The sequence below is a fragment of the Oratosquilla oratoria genome, chromosome 11 (assembly GCF_046742065.1).
Source record: "Oratosquilla oratoria isolate Oo_2021 chromosome 11, ASM4674206v1, whole genome shotgun sequence".
Taxonomy (NCBI): domain Eukaryota; kingdom Metazoa; phylum Arthropoda; class Malacostraca; order Stomatopoda; family Squillidae; genus Oratosquilla; species Oratosquilla oratoria.
Genome location: NC_134787.1, coordinates 35,144,128 through 35,158,731, shown reverse-complemented (window position 1 = coordinate 35,158,731; position 14,604 = coordinate 35,144,128). Strand labels below are relative to the sequence as shown.

Below are 14,604 nucleotides of genomic sequence, written 5' to 3'. Positions count from 1 at the left end.
TACATGGATGGGGTGGTGCGAGAGGTGAATGCTAGGGTAGTGGGTCAGGGATTGGAGATGGTTAAAGAAAATGGAGAAAAGTGGGAGGTAAGCCAGCTGTTGTTTGCGGACGACACTGCGCTTGTGGCAGGGTCAGAGGAGGGATTGAGGAAGCTGGTGGCAGAGTTTGGGAGAGTATGTGATAGAAGAAAGCTAAAGATAAATGTAGGTAAAAGTAAGGTGATGAGATGTACAAGGGGTGAAAGTGGCAGTAGACTGGAAGTGAACATTAAGGGAGAACGACTGGAGGAAGTGGATAGTTTTAGATACTTGGGTGCAAGTGTAGCAGGAAAAGGTGGAGTGAAGGTGGAGGTAGAATGTAGATTGAGAGAAGCGAGTAAATGCCTTGGTGGATTAAAGAGTGTAATGAGGAATAGACATTTGGGAATGGATGCGAAGAGGAGACTGTATGAAGGAGTGATTGTGCCAACAGCACTGTATGGGGCAGAAACGTGGAACATAGAGAAGAAGAGAGAAGGAGTTTGAATGTGTTTGAGATGAGGTGTCTGAGAAGTATGGTGGGGGTTACTAGGCTGGATAGAGTGAGAAATGAGGAGGTGAGGAGGAGAACAGGGGTGAAAAAGGATTTGGGAGATAGGGTTGATGAAAGAATATTAGGATGGTTTGGACACATGGAAAGAATGAGTGAAGAAAGACTAGTAAAAGAGGTATGGAAGGCAGATGTGGAGGAGTGAACATGAGGGGACGTCCTAGGATGAGGTGGATGGATGGGGTGAAGGGGGCTTTGGGGAAGAGGGGAATGTCTGTTGAGGAAGGAAGGGAGAGGACGGAAGACAGAGGTGAGTGGAGAATGGTTGTATATGGATGATGTTGTGATTGCATGAGGAGGAATGGGCAGGGGGGTGGGGGGTGGGGTAGTATGTGTGAGTAAATTTTGACGCAGCCCGAAGGGATTTTCTCCCCGTCCTCTCCTTATATGCAAGGGGGGACGGAGAGGGGGGGTCGCCGATTAAATGAAGCGGCCTTGCTGTGAATGTGCTGTGTCTTGCGACACTGCTTCTGACCCAGGGCAGTGGGCAGGGTGCAGGGATGACCCGTCATCCAGGAGGTGCTCAGATGAGAGGGAGGGTGGGAGGGGTGTGGAGTGTATGTAGGGATGAAATGGGTGGGAGTGTTTTTATGCCTTTCCCTTTTTGGCTACCTCCCTTGTAAGGGGGAAAAAGCCTTGGTATGTACGATGTGTATGTATTACACTAGAGTATCTGAGCATTATTTTTCTTATTCCAATGTCTGTGAAAGGTGGTGCCCCCGCTGTACAATGTAATATTTTCCTTTTCCAAATTCAGTGTGTATAGCTTCTGAGATTCCTGTTTCCAGTGCACACTGGCATGCAACTCGTTTTGGATGAGGATCATCATCCGTGACTCTTTCTTTCCTCTCCTATCACGAACGTGCTCCTCCTTCCACCTATGACGCTTGCTATATTTACCCGTCCATTTTAGTTGCCGTTACACATCAAATGCCTATTGTCTTCACCTCAGTTTGGTTCTTCAGTTCTGAAACGTTTGAAATCAGACTGCCGGTTTTAGAACACATTGCTTGAAAAGTTTTATTCCCAATTTCGTTCTTGGGTGTGGTAAGGAGGTACGGAGAGATGAGAGCGAAGGTGAGGGGTATTATTTTGATTATTTTTTGGGGGGGACGATGTTTAGATACTTCTCAGGAAGGCCATTCATTAGAAAAAAAAATATCTTCGTCAAATTTGGAGGCGAGAGATGGGGTAAAGAGTTTGAAATGGACGTGAAGGAGTTGGAGGTGAAGGGTGAGAACCACTCACCACGTTGTCGTCGGCCGAACAGTTGTCAGTGTCCCCTTAAACGTCAAATCCCAAGATCACGTTTTGCCCATGCCCCTGTACGTCACCCAACCGGTGCCATCGCCCTCACGTGTCATTCTTTTCAAGGTCAGGCATGCCAGTGGGACTCGCATGTAGCTGAGTCGTTGTCATTCCTAGCATAGACTACAAGGTCGCCAAGACTGTGTCGTCGTAGGTGCGGACCCAACCACCCTTACATGATGGGGTTCGTGGGATGGTGGTTCACTTCCCATCGTTTTCATTCACCAGCTTCGTATCCCTGCTCGGGGCTCTCATAGTTACCTTTATCAACACCCCACCTGTATACGTTGAACAACCTTGGAGACATCACAACCCCAGCACAGCTCTACGTTCATTTCAGACCACTTATTTTTTCCATTCCCAAACGAAGAAGAGTCCATATAGATTTTATTTGTTTTCATAATCCTATTTTCGCTGAATTGTCAAAAGCTCCACATAAAGATGAGATTTGATTTGTGTTCATATCTCATATCCCAATTGAATTGTGACAACCCTTACAAAACGATGAAACTATAATTTTTTCATATTTATATTTCAATCGAATTGTCACAAACCCCACATAATAATGCGGGATTTGTGATACATATCATATCTATCACCGAAATGATTGCTGCCAGTTTTATGAGCTTGATAACTGTCCACAGGCGAGAACGTGGTTGGGTGGAATAGGTGGAACCGCTGTCAAATTGTGTTTTGTTTAACTGAGTGCACCTGAGTGCACACGAACTCAGCGGTGGGTGAGATTGAAACGTGGTGATATGGCATACTATTTCAAGAAGACAAGTTAGACATTTCTGGTGTATTCGTGAGCTGTCAGCTCGATGTCATTGGGTTGGCTCACTGTCTTTACTATAACAATACTGTTTATTTTTATTCTTCCTCTTTTGGTTCTTCTTTTGTTTTTCTTGTAAATGTTGTTTTATTTTGTTTTTATTTGTCTTCTGTTTTCTATTTTTTTCTTCTTCTGGTTTTCTTCAAGTTGTTGCTGTTCTGTTTCCTTCTTGTTTTTCTTCTTCTGTTTTTCTTCTTCTTCTGGTTTTTCCACTTCCTCCTCTTCTTCGTTAACTATTTTAATGCGTCTTACACAAAGTACCAGGCTAAGTGCAAGACACTAAACCTCTAGGTTGAGAAATAAAACTGGGTCTACAAATAAGACACAGTATTCCACTTTAAACTCTACGCTCTCATTTCAATCACTCCACATTACTTCCTTTTCTCTTCATTTTTCTCACTACCAGGCCCATATCTCTCATCCCAATCTCGCCTTCACCCACGTAATCCTCGATGCCACTTCACTCCACTAAATTACGCACTTACCTATCTTATCACATACCAATAGCGCCACTTTTCCTCACCCTCTCGCCACTCCTGATGCCCTAACCGCAACACTCCCTAATCCCAACACATCTTTCCCTCTTTCCCTTTCATTTTCTTTTTCCTCAACACTAACACATCCATTTCTCTCCTTGCAAACATAACACCAATCTCTTCTAGTTGGAGAGCTCCAAAACCCCTTTATGCCTTAAATTTTCTTACGAGTAAAATACAAAGTAGGGGATTTTTACTCCCTTCACTCCGTCCCATTCAATCGCCTTCCCTCATCACAAATGAACCAAAGAAGTAGATTCATAAAAATGGTAACGAGTAAGTTCAAGGAGACAGCATAAAAGAGGGACAACAATAATGAAAAAGCACCAGAATTTCTAAATGTAAAAGACCGCAAGATATATATATATATATACATATATATATATATATATATATATATATATATATATATATATATATATACAGTATATATATATATATATATATATATATATATATATATATATATATATTTACAATCCAGTATACCAATAGTCGTAAGACACATTTACGCTATGGTAAGAATTGAACGACTGGTACGCCATCTGTTATCAGACACGGTCTACACAGCGCTGTCGCCGAACTTTTTAGTGCGGTTTAATATCAACGTAGCGGCTAAACATAGCAGAAAAAAGTTAATTTGGTGCAATTATATTTAACTTTTTAGAGAATACACTTTCGCTAGAATCACTGAAATATATTTAAGTCACGGATAACGTATTTTTCATTTAAAACCTTCACAATGAACAGTGGAACAGTCACTGATGGCGGAAAAATATGTCCTAATATCCAAAATTTGGATCTATCAAATAGTGACAAGAAAATTCATTGGTATATATATATATATATATATATATATATATATATATATATATATATATATATATATATATATATATATTATCGGAGTGAAGATTCGTGGGCATTTGACTTCCAAAGGATTACAAAGGATTACAAAGGCGGAGCATGCCGACAGGAGACCTTTTGGTCCAAACTAGGTCGAATGAAAAAAAGATATATGATAATGATAAAAAAAGGAATAATAAATTGATAGAATAAAAAAAAATACAATAATATAAATAGTAATAAATAGAATAAATAAATGCATAAGTATAGTTAAATAATAAACAAACAGGTAGATAGTAAATAATAATGAATTGACAGATGAATAAAAATAAATGAAAATCAAGCAAGTAATAAACAGACAAATAATAACATCTAGGCCCATGGTCTATCAGATCTATACAAATACAGTATATAATGCAACAGTAAATAAATAAGTGTTTCATAGTTCCTGGACCAGGTTCAGGTATCCACTGAGATAAATAAATAAAAAAAAAAGGCTGGCAGTGGCCACTTCCTTATAGCTGGGATGGTTGGAGAGCATCCCAGTGATAAAACATGTCAACGATAAACAAGCTAAAAATACATTGAATGCCTAGGGTATCGATAAATTCAAAGACGTGAGTGGCATGCGAATAACCACCAAGGACCGCTCAGAGAAATAAGGGCACAGAGAACGTAGTAACCTTGAGAAAGACCAAGGTCTAAATATACTCTTAGATCTTGAGAAAGACATCCGGGTAGCGAAGGCAACGTGTGTGTGGGAGGAGAGAGACAACAAAGATTCACTATTTACTGGAATTAACAATTTCATAGTATGATTTGACAATCTAAAAGATGATGAATTGAATTTACTATTGAGTACAGGAATCGTGAGCTCTCTTTCTCTAAGTACTGCAGTGGGCGGCGTTTTCTGCAAAGTTCTACTTATAGCAAGGTTATTTCTTTACATTTAATGTTCAGCATACATATCAAATCTTGCAAGAGCTACTCATGCCAAACCACTTTAGTACTCGTATATGGAGGTTTCTACTGTACTTTGTTGTTGATCATATTGAGACTCTTCTTAGTTAAAAGTTTGTAGCTGCAAGGATACAATGTTAAAAGGATCACTGTCACGAAGCGATCATGAATGAGAGTTAAACCTTGTTAAAATTTGCATAGTTAATCAATAGCTGGCTTTAGTTCTAAGTAATACAGTGATCTATGTATTCTAGGGACCTTCAATAAGGGTGCTGGTATATGTCGTGTAAATATGATACGAGTCTTATGTCATGAAATTACAACATAAACCTATACGCTTCTTGAACTCCCAAACTGGGAAACACCTACCACTTAGAAGTGGGGGAAACTGTGCGTACATCATATAAAACTGTAGAAGCTACGGTTAAATTTGAGACTGTAATACCTTTGTGAAAGGCTTGTAAAAACTACATTATTTTAGGCACTGTTTAAAAGGAATGCAACAAGGTTTGGCGGAGTCACACATAAGGCGATGAATACATTTTTGGCAACGCATCCTTCTTCAAAGATCCAAAATAGAAGTTATAAGTGACTATATTATAAACGGGGGGGGGGGGGGAAGAGGCACATTGATAGGTTACAGGTCTTAGATGACCTTGAACATAGTCGAACTATGTACCGGTACATACATCCTCCGAAGTGGTCAAAGTAGACACCGTGTGAGGATGGAACCTTTATTAACTTACAATGTTTCGCTTATTGAGGATTTTTCAAGTATACAGACGCAGAATATAACCTCTAAGCTATCCTCCAAAATTCATTAGCTAATGTATTTCTATACACAACAGATCCCTCACAACTGAAGTGGCCTTTTGTAAACGAAAACGTAGTGATGCATTAAAAACTAAATATATATTTGCGTACATCTGATGTATTACGGGTCACATATAGGGGTCTGGAAGAGTATACATGATTAAAACTGGGGAAAAAACGTGCACATGTTATAGTGTGACCACGGAGATGTTGCTAGTAAATGTGGTCTCAGGAAAATAATGTTTATCTTCTTTACTACATTTTTAGTTTTATTTATCACTCAGAAATGTTCTCTTGGAATGAGCACCACGTTGCATGTAGTACTGCAGACTCACATGACCCTGAGAGGGGGTTCTGTTTGCTCCAAAATTATTTAAGTGTGTTGTTGATAAATCTATGGGTGGCATAGTGTTCAGTAGTCGGTAGTATGATACTGTACAATCACAGCTTACATCCAACTCTAAGTGTTTGCATGGAACGAGCTCTATTTCATCGGCAATAACCAGCGTTTCTATCCTAAAAGACAGCATCACACCAATGGATTGGAGTCACAGAGGTGGTTAAGGGGATATTAGGAGGCATGGGTGTTAAGTAACGAGACAGGAGGTTACGCTGTCCTGTCACTGTAAAGGTCTGGGGCTGTATGCCCGTCACGCTTTTGCCGCCAGTGATACAAAAAGGGGCGGTGACTAACGCAGGGGAAGGCGGAAAGACAACCCCGTCTCTCCTACATACGTGGTCAACAATGCAGGCGATGTAGCCGCATGCCAAGACAGCGCAACTCGTCCACGCACTTTGCACCCTCGCACGGGCGAGCGCGCGCGCACACACATACACATACACATACACACACACACACACACACACACACACACACACACACACACACACACACACACACACACACAAATACACAGACTTTGGGGAACTTAAAAGATTCTTTCAAAATGCAAATTGAGAAAAATTCTACAATGAAGAGACACAAGTGGAAGAGAAAAGGAAGATTCTGATGGAAATTTATAATGAAGGAGTGGATAAATACGTACCAAGACAGAAACAGGAAAACGTGTATAACAAGTGCTGGTTCAACAGAAAATGCAGTGAGGAGATAGAAGATGGAAAAGATGGAAAAAAAACAAAACAAAACGAAAAGTGGCAAATATACATCATCCAAAGAAATGAATATGTAAAAGTGCGCAGAAAGGAAAAAAAGAAACTACGAAAAAGACATCATAGAAAAATGTAAAGATCAACCTAAGCTATTCTATTGATATGCGAATGGTAAACTTAAAAATAAACAGGAAATGGTGAAACTACGTCATAGGAATACAGAGTACACAAAAGATTTAGAAATGGCTAGTCATGAACAATCACTTAAAGTCGGTTTTCACTAGAGAAAAAATACAGCATTGGGATGAAGGGAACAAAGTATGATCCCCCATGAGGCAAATAAAAATAACACAAAAAGAAATAATTGATCAATTAACGAACCTTGATGTCAAGAAATCACATGGCCCAGACGGAATAACAAACTGGATACTAAAATAATGTAAAGAATAATTAATAGACAAAATATATAATATAATAAGCTGATCACTCAAAGAAGGAAAAATACCAAATGACTGGAAAAATGCCAATATTGTACCAACATATAAAGAAGGAAACAAAGAAGATCCAACAAATTACAGACAGGTTTCCCTTACAAGCACTGTAGTCAAAATTTGTGAAAAGGTTATTAAGAATAGATGGATAAAACACTTGGAAGAAACCAATATAATAAATCCGAGACAATTTGGATTTAGACAAGGACGATCATGTGCCACAAACTTAATCTGTTTCTACTCAAAACTAATAGATATAATACAAGAAAGGAATGGATGGACTGATTGTGATTTCCTAGACTTACAAAAAGCCTTCGACAAAGTGCCACATGAAGAATGATAAAAGAAAAAAAAGGAAAACATAGGAGGGATACAAGGTACCATGTCCGCACCCAGTTAATGGTATGAAAGCTCCCACTAACACTGCAAACCGTTACTGTCCCTCTTGAATAAGGGGATGGGTGTGTGGTGTATGTACGATAACAGCATACCCTCTAGATTAGACGATATGAATTCTTAGGTTTCATTCGGGTGGGTTATCACTGTCGATCAGGAATCCAGCACGTGATCCATGACCATGGTGGTAAAACACGTTGCTATCACAAATTTCTGAGATTTCTGTAACAATTAAAAAGTTAACGCTTAGTATTTGACTTGAAGTTTGGTATTTGTATCAACGTTTAGTATTTGCGACGTGTGTTGTTTACTATGGAACAAAACACAAGTGACAGTGGAGTCTTTCAAACAGTTAATCAACCCGGCCCTCGCGAGGCTCGATCCGGGGTCTATCAGAATGTTGGACTACTGCCCTAGCGACCGCTTCATTTATGTTAACGTTTATTAACTGCAGTTGCTGAACTTGTTCATAAAATCTGTTTGTGGTTACAACGATAGGCTAATCGTCTAAATCGTGAACTTTGCAGTAAATATCTTGTAAACAGTCCTATCTACACGGCTCAACCACCAGTTATAGTTTATGGCGTAGCATCCAGCTAACAATACTTTGGTGTAAATCAGTGTCCATAGGATGCCCCGTAGTAGTATATATGAAATGCACTATAGTAAAAAAAAATCTGGCCTGCTATGATTTATTATGAGTTAACTATAAGCCAATTTTGGGCGGAGTTTGACAATAGCAACAAGAAGAGTGCTGATTAATTTTAGTACGCTCCAAAGTCAACGCTCATTTGTCTAGCGCTCAGCTGTCAATGACCTAGAGAGGGGAGGGTGTGAAATATTGATGTTCATTCATTATCAAGACAAATTCTATTTCCTAGCCAACCAGTTATGGAGCCTGACCAGGAATGTGAGGTCTGTGGGGAGCCCGCGGAGTTGAGCTGCACCAGCTGCAACAAGACATATTATTGTAACAAGTTGCACCAACGCCAACACTGGTTCTTCCACCAGCACGACTGCCCTCCCTTCGCTTCGGTAGTTTCTCAAGATCAAGGAACGTAAGTAGAACAGTTTTATGACTCTCTCTCTCTCTCTCTCTCTCTCTCTCTCTGTGTGTGTGTGTGTACCTAGATATAATATACAGGAAATGAGTTATATCCGTGAGATCCTATTACTCCCCAACTATCATATCTACCTTTGAAAATGCTTATGGGTATAGCTTGGGGAATATTAGCTTCTAAGCCATTTCACTAGTTAATCCATCTGTATGGAAAAATGTATTTGTTGGTATCCTTTTGACGTGTGGGCTTTCTTTTCTTTGACTTGTTCCCACGACCTTGCAACTCTTCTCCCAGACCATGAAATCTCGGTCAATGTGCTCAATTTCCCTTAATAGCCTGATTGTGTGTGTGTGTGTGTGTGTGTGTGTGTGTTCATTATTGAAAGAAATAAGCTATTTTATGTCTATATTTATACTTGCAAGTGCGCCTGTTTCATGCCTTGTTTGCGTGTTTTAGACGTGTATGTTTGACACGTTTATGTTGATGACTTTCGAATGTGTACTTGCGCCTATTTCTCTTTTACATATTTGTGTTGATAAATCACTTTCATGTGTTGACTCTGAGGATTATGAATCACTTTTTACTTTCCAGATATATCGTGGCCACTCGCAGACTACGAGCTGGACAGCTCATTATAAATGACACGCCTCTTGTTGTTGGACCACTTTCCGTGTCGACTGTCGTTTGCATCTCCTGTCACGGACCTGCCCATAGCACCCGATCCAATGGCGGACTCGAAATGATATCACGATGCTCAAAGTGTCGATGGCCTGTATGTAGCCCTGGTTGCCTGAAACGGGCTGAAAGGCTCCACAGCAAGCGTGAGTGCATCGTGCTGTCTAAAGACCCTAAGGGATGTGGAGTCCCCGTCAAAGAAGGGTCCACTCCGCGGTATGACATCATCATGGTGGTGCGAGCACTACTCCTCCGCGAAGACGATCCAGATGCTTGGAATCTGCTGCTGTCATTGGAGAGCCATGTCCGTCAACACATGAGACTGCAAGACGAGCATCACATCGCAGTAGTTCGATATATAACCGAAGTTCTTAAGATGGATGTGACTAAGGATATTGTGCACGAAGTTCGAGGTGTGATCCTTACCAACGCCATCGAAATCCGTGGGCCCAACTCTTCACGACTTCGTGCAGTCTACCCCAACATCAGTCGCCTGAACCACTCATGCTTACCCAACGTCCACCTGTCTACAGACACAAAGGGTACCATGTATGCCCGCGCTGCTGTCGACATTACAAAGAAAGAACCACTCGTTATTTGTTACACGGGGACTACCACACCCCTCTGGGAGCGGATGGACATGTGCAAAAGAGTCCACTTCTTTTCCTGCAGTTGCAAAAGATGTCAAGATCCGTCAGAACTTGGGACGTGCTTTTCATTCCCGCGGTGTCCTTCTTGTCCAGGAATGTTCATGAAACCCCGGATTCATATCTTGCGGCTGCAGTTCTTCTGCAGCAAATGTAGAGTGGTGTGGGACAAGGAGGACGCAGAGGGTGATGCCAATGAATGGTTGGTGAAGATAGAACAACGGGACATCTTCGGCAGCGGCTCCGTCTCCTGCGTGCGGGACGTCGTGGACAAGGTCGACTCTATCTTCCATTCCAAGCACTATGTCTCCCTCGCGGCACTCCAGGCCGCGATCCGAGCTCTTCAGAACAAACAGGAACTCGCTGCACGGCAACTTCGCCGAGACCTGTGGCAACGGTGTGCCGAACTGTACGACGTGTTGGAACCGGGATACACCCGAAGACGAGGTAACATGGAGCAGCACCATGGTCACTGTATTAAATGATTTTGAACAAGTACAGAGGATGTGAGGATTGGAGAGATGCGGACCTGTTGGCAGGTAAGAATATCTGTCTTATTGTGCAGCAGCAGAGGCACATAGCAGCAGTGATAGTAGCTTCTTGAGACCCCACCTTGTCCTCCGAACTGACAGCAGAGGAAAGGTAGTAGTCATATATCCTCCTCCTGAATCAACGAGGCCATCACGAACCATGTGTCCTTTTCCTTTACCTATGTGTAATCTAGATGAATGGTGTTAGGACGCATACCACCACACAAACGGAAAGTGCGTGAATTCAAAGTTAATCCCTAGAATATCAAATTACACAAAATTCCTTAGGAATCCCATAGTAATACTTCTACCAAAAATAGTTCCTCAGGCCAACTGTTACGGTTTCTCGTTATTCTATATACAATAATCTATACTCTACGGAAATGGCATTTGGGACTACAGCCCAACCCCTCATGCAGTCAGTAGTGGGCTTCCTCTAACGCAAATTATTTTCCAGGTATGACGTTGTGCGAAACGGCGACGGCCATTTTGGACACCGCACAAGAAGAACACAGTCTGAAGATCCTGGATGACAGGGATCTGATTCGGCAGCGCGTTCTTGCCCAGAACATGTTCAAGGAGGCAGACTGCATTCTCTGCCTGGAGCCTGAAGATTCCCCAATGAGGGCATGGAGAACGAAGATATCAGAGAATCTGATTCACTTACGTACCGTCCTATCCTCGGTGGATTTCGAAGAGGAATCACTTGGCGCGTAGTGGAATCTGTTGTGGTCACATGTACATACACTTGGCAAGACACTCGTTAGGGTCGTCCAACATTCTTTACTTCTTTGTGACCAGGGGTAAACACCCTATCCACACAAGACCTAAAGTAGTAACGTGGATATATCACAGACAGTGCTTTATATACAATGTGCACTCCATTTTCTGTGTTTACCGTGATGGCTGACCAATGAGTCATCGAAAAAAGGAGACTGCTAATAGAGACTCCAGGGAGGACAGAGGCAGTGGCAAGGAGTGTCGCAGCTCTCGATCCAGGTGTCACAGACATCACCGTCCTTCCTTGCAAGTCTAGTGCTCCTTCGACACAAAGAAGAGTCCCACCTGCTATCAAAAAGGATGTCCCCTACTCAATCCATTCAACCAAAGACACTCAAGACAGGACTTCTCTTACCAGTTTAGATCGTAGCTTATTTTTTTTTTCTAATTCTACCATTTTTGGTTATTTATTCTTGCTAGACGATTATATTAAGCTGAGAAAAACTCTCAGAGCAAAATAGTTAAAAAGTATATCGAACAGATCTCAATCAATCTTTTCGCTGTACTTAATAATTGTTTAATTTAGTTGGCGCAAGGGAGTTTTATTCAGGTAAGACACACACCTCTACAGTAAGAAGGTTAACACAGACTCCTAAGTACGTACGGAGTTCCCCTGATAGGGAGGGAACTCATCTCATCCCCAACTCAGCTCGGAAGACACCATGACGAATCCTCTTGTCCAGAGGTTCTTCACCTAGGCTTCAGAGGATCCGTAAAGGTCAATTTAAATATACATATATATTTGGAAATTGGTATGTTATAACACATTTGTAAATGTTCACTATAAACCCACTATCGGAGAAATAATATCGGAAGTACAGGAAAACTGTATATTTCGACTACTATCTGTAGTCCTCTTCTGCTGAAGAGGACTACAGATAGTAGTCGAAATATACTATCTGTAGTCGAAATATACTATCTGTAGTCCTCTTCTGCTGAAGAGGACTACAGATAGTAGTCGAAATATACAGTTTTCCTGTACTTCCGATATTATTTCTCCGATAGTGGGTTTATAGTGAACATACATATATATCTTTTCACTATCCCCCTGCATATACAGTGTGTTGTTTATTAGTACCTATCGTTTTTCTAGAGAGAGGGGGCTCCATAATTTTCATCAGGTTCTCAAAGAAGTTCGTGACTCAAAACAAAGGTTAGAATCACTGATCTGACTCCTTCTCCATTTCTGCAACAGTCGCAGTCTGCATTCCAGTTTCTATACACGGAAACACACCTCTCTACCCAGTATCTCGTCCTTAGTAAGACCTACAGGTATATGGGTATATAGTAACCAACTGTATCTTACACACTACCTGTATATAGACAAGCAGAAGAGGTGGACCCTCTATTCCACGGGGATGTTTTCTCAGTCTTTGGTCCTCTCTCTCTCTCTCTCTCTCTCTCTCTCTCTTTCTTTTTAGAATTTTATTTACCCTATCATACTAATAGAGAAACACAGGTAAACTACAGTCCATAACGATAATACTGTACCCTTTTCTTTCCTACTTCGTCTATACTAATTTCTCTTCTCATGTTGGCTCATGCGTTTACACACCCAACGAACTTGCTTTCCCGCGTGTTCCCGATCTCTACTTCGACGAGGTGGGTCTACCCCTACTTCCGGCACTTAGCTCCGAACTGGGATATTTTCTTCCCTGCCATTTTTGGAGCACTTCTTAGCCGGCCATTGCATATTTCAGTTCCTATTTTCTCTTTTATGTTGTGTCCATTTTTTCTTCCGTTGCTGAGCTTTTGGGATCGTTCCTTGCACTCCCACGTAATAAAAGCACTGATAAGAATACCAAAAGGAGAAGTTTTCATTGGTGCGTGGTTCTATACTTCCCTAAATCTATCCAATATTAAGCTCTGGGGTTCAAAGCACAACACTATATCTTTTATGTGATCAGTTCATGGAGAATGACCGGACTAACTTCCTGACAAAGGAGGCTTATCATTTCCTAGCGTTTTAGAGGCGAGGAGGTTGCGATGTCTTGGTAATTTTCTTAAACTGAATAACACTGCCTAGTACAGTCCAGAATATCACTAAAGCAGTAAATCTTAAGAAGTTAATTTCTTTGGCTTATCTTATTTGCACGGGGAGAAGTTAAGTGGAAAATATTCACATATACAGTATTTGTCTATAAGTGTATAGTCATAGGTTAGTACAGGATCACCCAGCTATCCTCTTATTGACGGTATAGCTTCTGCACCTCAGCACGGTGGCTCAGTAGCCCGCCCGCCTTGGTGAGGTTGTTTGCAGGGTGCTTAGTGCGTAGGTGGAGTGTCGTGCGAGTCGGAATGGCTTTTGTGCTTCTTGTGACTGATGGAGTCTGAAACCAGTGCTCCACCAGCTTGATCATGCTGATGAGGTGCCAGAAACACTGAAACGCGACACCAATATACAACACCTCTGATGTCCGTTGTTGCTGAGAGGGGTTGGGAAGCCATCAAAGTGCATCTTGGACTACTTCCTGGGGACAATACCCGATGTTCTACGAGGACCTTGTCTAAAAGTCTCTTTCCAAAAAAATCTTTGGAATTCTGCTTTATGTTCGTACTTATAGCCATTCATTTGACAAAGATTAAGCACAAGTTTGGGAGAGTATAATACAAAATTTGGGTATTGTATATGTTATTTCTTGTAATATAATTAAGTATAGTGTATATTTACTTTCATATATAATTTATTACGCAATACATACATATATATATGTATATATATATATGTTATTTTTCTGAGATAGAACTAACTATATTGTACATAATTTTATATACTTTATTACCAATTATGGTAAAGCTGTTAACAGATAAATTGGACTTTATATAACCCTTTTCTATTATCGGTGAACGACTGCAAGTATCAATAATATAATTCTCATGGTTCTTTAGAATATATTAAAACATGCAAAGCAAGGTGGCTAAGGCTAGGAGAGATGGGTACATATTTTCCATGTTTACGTACACATAAGAATAGCATTATTGCAGACATGAGAAGGGAGAAGGTTACCCTTACAAGAGGGGAAGAATCCT

General features: G+C 41.0%; 1 protein-coding gene across 1 annotated transcript; it reads left to right on the top strand.

Annotated features, from left to right (window-relative positions):
- Nucleotides 1–8,762: 8,762 nt before the first annotated feature.
- Nucleotides 8,763–14,386, top strand: LOC143029734 (SET domain-containing protein SmydA-8-like; the record flags this gene model as incomplete). The annotated part of the gene is given in 3 exon segments (XM_076192610.1): nucleotides 8,763–8,939; nucleotides 9,534–10,711; nucleotides 11,252–14,386. Coding segments are annotated over 3 exon segments (1,605 nt in total). The 3' UTR covers nucleotides 11,512–14,386.
- Nucleotides 14,387–14,604: the final 218 nt, after the last annotated feature.